Genomic DNA, 6487 nt, shown 5'->3' on the forward strand with positions numbered 1-6487 from the left:
AAGTGAAAAAAATGCAGATATTATATTTACTTTCTCTTGAAAGATTCTATTGTTAGAAAACAATGAAAATCTATGGTTTCACTTTTGCGGTAAGTTTTTTATTGATTAAATTTATCAATTATTTGTCTGATAAGTTTAATAACATTTAACTATATAAACTTTAAAAATTGGTATTTTTTTTATTATTAAATATTTTTCGTGAACTAGTTTTTATTTGCAGACTAAAAATTACAACAGTTTATAATGTAAGTAATAGTTAATTCAGAATTTTATCGATAGGTTTTCATTCATCTTATGTTTATTTGTCCAATTTTAAATGAAATGGAGCATAACTTTGAAATAGTTTGTTTTAAATATTTACGAAGGCTTAGTTATGAAATAGCTTTCATTTGTTGACTTTTGAAAAAAATGCTATAGAATGGTTTTAACTTTTTTTTAAGATTAAATAAAATTAGCATTTTTTTTGTTACTGAAAATATTTTTTTGTACCTATCCAACATCAAATCAAATCGTTTGAAGAATAAAGTTATTGGAAAAATGAAAGTAATCAAACAATGAAATAAGGGCAAATAAAATTGCTATTTATAATTTTTATAATAATACTATTCATTAAAAATAACGTGCGTCTCTATCATTAGATTTCTGACATAATAGTTTTTTATCAGTATTAAAAAGCTCTAGTATTCAAAACTATATCGGTCATCATTGTCTAGCGTTCAATTTTAAAGACAGGTTTCTAAACTTTTATAAACTAAATAACAGGAATTATGCTTTCGTTAACTCATTTTTAAGTATGACTTTATTTTAAATCCGAAAACGGTAAACACACATTAACATTTCAATAAATAATATCGAGTTTTTTTTCTCTTTAAAACTCAGGCACTATTTTTTTTTTAAATTTTCATAAAATACTATAATAATACTAATTTGAAAGTATATCGTTTTTCAACTTTTTACCATTCTTTGAGATGTTAATAAGTATTTTCATATTTTGCATTTTGTCCCTGGAACAAAAAAAAAAATTAGATTTATTCTAATATTTTTTTTCGAATTATATTAGATATAATAGTAGTATGCAAAATGCTATTGAAAAAAGGCAAAACAATTCATAAATGCCTGATCATTCAGTACCCTTGTAATTCATAAATGAATTAAAATTCATAAGAAAATAATGTCTAATTTCAGAAGTGATCGAAAGACATGATTTTGTGATTTGTAAAATTTCGTTCCCAAGCATCTGAATTGTAAAGAAAGTTACTCTTTTAAAAATGTTAATAGCAAATAAATTAAAAGAATGGCAGTCTCCATACTTTGATCTCTACTAGAAAAGTCTGTTTTTTGTGCAGTATTTAAAGCTAAAATATTTACGAGTGTTAAATTTTTTTATAGGATAACTTATATAACCATGGTGGCCCAGAGGATAGAGCGTTCTCTTTCCAATGAGTTAAAACGGGTTCGAATCTTAACGATGGCTTGTCGATACGAATTCCGTACCCGGCTGGAACCGACCACAGTGCTGACGTAAAAATATGCTCAGTGGTAAACGGATAATGGGTTAAAGTCCCCTTGCAGTCAGGCTAACCATGGGAAGTTTACATCTCCATTTAAAGAAAATACGGGTTAGTTTCATCAAAAAGTCCTCCATGAAAGCAGATTTCACCCAATACTTGATCCAGGATTTTTTTGTCTTCTGGATTGGGTTCGAAATTACAAGGGTACTGAGTAAGCTACATTAGTAGTCGTAAATCCAGAAATTGGGTTCGCTGTTCAACAACGGTTGTAAAATAAAGTAATTTGAATAATCCGTAAAAAAAATAAAATAAATTTCTAGCATATGTTAGGCAATTATAAATATTTTTTTATTAAGTTGTAAAATAAAATAAAATAATTGCTAAGCATCTATCTTTAGAGACGAGATAAAAATAACGTTTCCGTCCCAAATAAATGTTTTGTTTTTAATTTCTAAACACGTAACAGTAATTCAATGGATTATGTAAGCTTATTTTATTTTTAAAATCAAATTCAATTAAATCTTTCTTTTTATCTTCTTTTTAAAACATTTTATAAAATATTTCAGTTAACATGATTGCGAAACTATTTAATTTGTAAACTTTTTTTTATCACTTTTAAACATTTTAGTTTTTTTAATAATTTATCATTAAAAATCAGCTTTTTTTTCATAATAAAAAAAAGGAGATAATATTTTCATTTTGAATTTATTTAATTGAACTGATTTCCTAGTATATTATGTATTGAACAAAACATAATTGAAAGATTGTATGGGAATCAATAAGTAAATATTAATGAAATGAGTTGAAATTGATGGATGAATAAATTTGAGTATCCAATTCCTGATTGTTGAATTCAAATTTTAGTTTTTAAATTTCAAGAAACGCGAATTAAATAATCAGTTTGTCATGTAGATTTTAATTATTTTTAAAAGTCGGTCTCTTAAGTAGTTTTTTGTTGTTGCAATTTTTACCAAATATTTAATTATTATAAAGAATGAAACTATTTTTCCATAATTTTATTTTTCTAAGTTTCTTGACATTTATCATTGCATACTTAAATATTTCATAATACTTAATGTTAGTATCTATATATATATTTCTCTTACACGGCGACAAAAAAACCTTATTACAACTCCCCGAATGGCAAAGCTGGAAAATCGACCAATGATTGCCGCTAAAAATGTCACACACCAAATCTTGCTGAGGTGGCTCAACATATAGCGCTTTTAAAAACGGAAACTGAAATAACCAGAGAGAGCATTCTCATCAAATGTGATCTCTTCCGAAATTCACCCTATCAGCGGCGACAATCTCATACTATTAAGCTAGGCAAAAGTGAGTAGTCTTTGTCGATAGATCTCTATTTTAGTATTTTGTCGAAAGCGCTTTTTTTCACGAATTTATATATTACGAATTTATTTGACGATTTTTGATTTATATCACGAATTTATTTGTTTTATTATTGTTATTAGTTATTCATTGAAAGATGAGTTCCTGACGTGCTGCTACGCTTTAAGATTTTATACTATAGCACATTTCTAATAAGTTTAACGAATTACATGTCATTTATTTGAATTCAAATTTATTTTAATGACTTAGTATTTACTAAAAAGTTGTAATTTGTAAAAAGATGTATACCATGTTGTCATATGGATTTGAATAATTGTTTTGAATTCTTAGAATTTTGTGCATATGCAATGTATACCTAAGTTAGAAGCGAACGAAGCAAGCTTGGTTGGCGAAGCAAACCATATAAGATTGCGTAGCAATTTCTGAGGTTGGCGAGTGCTAGCGAGCAGGGGAGCACACTAGTATAAAATATTATTGCACAATATGATGAAATTCATAAATAGGTAAATATTATTATTATGAGTGGAAGTTCATAAATGATTATATTTCAAATATCTCGAAATTCATGAATTCAACATTCAGATATTGCATATAATTAGTTTAAATTGAATTTTATGAATTAAAATCCTTTTTGTTGATTAAATAAAAGCAAAAAAACTTTGAAAAAGATTGCACAGATCATTAAACATTTTCCCTTACACAATGCTATTTAAAAAAGGAAGAAAAATTTTATCTCATTATTTGAAGATCTAGAAAGTTAGTGAAGCATTTTATAAGATAGCACTATTGAAATTAATGCTTTTTATTTATTTAATTTTTTTTTAGTTGAAAAATCGAAAAAAAATGAATTTTTCTTTATTTATTTACATTTTATTCCTTCATACTGAATGTAATGTTTATGAGAATGTGCATTGATCTCATAAAAGGTTGTTAATGCATAAATAAATCGTTTCTAGTCTTTTTATTGAAAAAATATTATAAATATCCCTGATTTTTTTGACAGGGCCTGTACATCACTTGCACGATTTTTTAAGCAATATTTTGTATTGTTACTTTAAAGTAAATATAATTCATTGCAATAGTGTCCTTATTGGTAATAAAAAGGAAGTAATAACTAATTAAAAAATTTAAATAAACTACAATAATTTATATTTATTTTTTATATTTACTATATTATAGTAAATATAAAATTTGGCATAGTAAATATGAAATTTAAACAAAAGAAGTAAATAGGAAATTTCATTATTTTGAAACATCGAAGTTCGTTTGTACAGATAGTGCTCCATAATGACTATCTTTACTATGTATTTTAAAATAACCTCAACCTCACATGTAATATCATCATGATCTAATTTTAAAACGTATTTTGTTCCTCGCCCCAAACTAAAATAATAATTTTGCGGCCCTTAATACTTAGTACATAGTGTTTGTTGAATTTTACGATTTCTTTTATAAAATTACGGTTAAATTGGCTACTATGAACGCCCTGTATTGATTATTTCCTTATGTGATTTTGTAGGAAGGTATTATTTGTGATAGTTGGTGTGCTGTGCTTGGCATTCTTGACTTCTGCTGAGCCATGTGGAGATGGCGGATACTGTACTGGAGTTGGAAGTAAGTAGCATTTATTAGATGATTGTAGTCAGTACAAAATTGATTATTTCACAACGTATCGTAAAATTATAATCATCGTCTTTCCATTTCGTACATTCTCATTGGACAGTAAAATCACATGGAATTATTAACATTGATATTAATAAACAATAAGCATTAAAGACCCATATATTTTCTGACCATCATCAGTATAAGACGAATGTAACTATTATTTTAAGTAATATCAGTATTTACCGGTAAATTATCAACTAATCCTTAATTTAAAGGTACATAATAGCCATGACCTAACTTTTTGTTGGGTAATGGCTACGGGAATTAGGTTGTGGTTGAGTTATGTTTCATCAAATGAACCGTGGAATGTGGTTTAAATAAATCATCTGGTTGTTTCACCTATCATAAGCCATGGAAAATAGTAAACATTTCGTGCTAAGCATTTTGTTCATTTATCGTGCTGTCATTAATGCTTGAATGGAAGTACCACATTCCAGTAGTCCAGGGTCACAAACTGGGAAGTGTAGAGAACAGTGAACTTTTCATATGTGGATGGGAATATTGTGGTGTCAACGCTGGGACTCGAACTCCAGTTCTGTCAGTCATAAGATGGACAGATTAGCCCTCTCAGCTGTAATGTGAGTACAGCTGAAATGAACTAAATGCCTTCAATAGGTGGGCCTAGTTGGTGTGATAAAATTCTGATTGTTTAACCGTATTAGGGGAAAGCAGTTAATAAATGGTTTTTCTCACAGTTACCAGTTTTAATACCAGGACAATTCCATGACAACTTTTAGGCGAAATTTTTTTTTTTTATGAATTGCATATTTTGATTTTAAAAATATGTTCAGAAATAGCCTAAGTCTACTTATTCATGTTTCATTTTTGATAGTTTTAAGTTTTTTGAATCTAGCAGTATTCTAAAGTAATCACATGGCTGACAAGTGAATTGTTCACATTTGTGCTGAAATTGTTTTCTTGAAGAACACTTATAAAATAAAATAAATGTATCTTTCTTTTGCAATATTTTGATAAAATTATGCATATAGTACAAAATTTAAACATTTAAAACATAGTCTTTAAGACATTTTAAGTTTAATATATAAAATAAAAGTAACTTTTTTATGTCATTCCGTCACATGTTTTAGTATTTTTTTTTAAAACTGCAACTAAATTTCAAAATGAAAATGTGTATATTTTGGAATATAAAGCAGATATGGCATAAGAATCAATGAGAGATAAAATTTCATGCATTTGTTTATTAACTTCCAATAATTAATGTGACGGAATGACACATCCTCGGCGATAGAATGACAAAACGAGTCCTTGAAAAGCCTATTAAAAAATTAGAGAATTATTTATTTTTCAATTAACCTAATGGCTAAAACAATTGTTGAAAGACAGATAGAATATTGAAAAGGTACAAGATCCCCATAATACTATGGTGAAAAAAAAGCCAGAAAAGCAGATAAGAAGGCTTCCGCCACAAAAGCTGAACTTAAAAGCTTAGATGTTGTGCAGAGATTGTGTAAACAAAGAAAAATTCTAATTCTACCAACCTCTTCACATACAAATAATTTAAATTCCCCCTACAAATCTTGGTAAAGCCGTAAAAAAAGTTGTACACTCACTTCCAAAATCAACAATAAAGTTAAAAAAATTAATTCAGTCTTAATGTGAGAAGTATTTAACATTCAACTCAAAAGAAACTAAATTAAGTGAATGTCGATAAGCTGTTTATTTTGGTTAAAAAATTTAACTGTCAAGATGATGTTAGTTACAAGCCCCCAGGTGGTATGAAGGATTCAGTCATAATACAAACTCTGACAGAGTAACGAAGAGTGCACTAAAAGAGGCTTTTCATTTGTTTAAAGAAGCAGATAATGATGTAAAGTGTGTTTCATTTTTGTTAAGTGTATTTCATTAATACCTCACAACACATGCACCTATAAATACCACGTAAATGTGAGGTTGTTTTAAAAAGCCAAACAAGGCGTTGGATGCTTTAAAACGGCACCTAA

General features: G+C 27.6%; 1 protein-coding gene across 2 annotated transcripts in view; it reads left to right on the plus strand.

The window, feature by feature from the left end:
* The window catches only part of LOC107453859 (uncharacterized), a 9498-nt gene continuing 3011 nt past the window's right edge, over window positions 1-6487 (plus strand). The window contains exons 1-2 of one of the 2 annotated variants that reach the window (XM_016070836.4): window positions 1-89; window positions 4381-4475. In XM_016070836.4, coding sequence (XP_015926322.1) covers window positions 73-89; window positions 4381-4475 — 112 coding nt within the window. In that variant the 5' untranslated portion in view covers window positions 1-72. The other variant, XM_016070837.4, reaches the window with a different exon arrangement.

This window comes from Parasteatoda tepidariorum, chromosome 5, assembly GCF_043381705.1.
Source record: "Parasteatoda tepidariorum isolate YZ-2023 chromosome 5, CAS_Ptep_4.0, whole genome shotgun sequence".
NCBI lineage: Eukaryota > Metazoa > Arthropoda > Arachnida > Araneae > Theridiidae > Parasteatoda > Parasteatoda tepidariorum.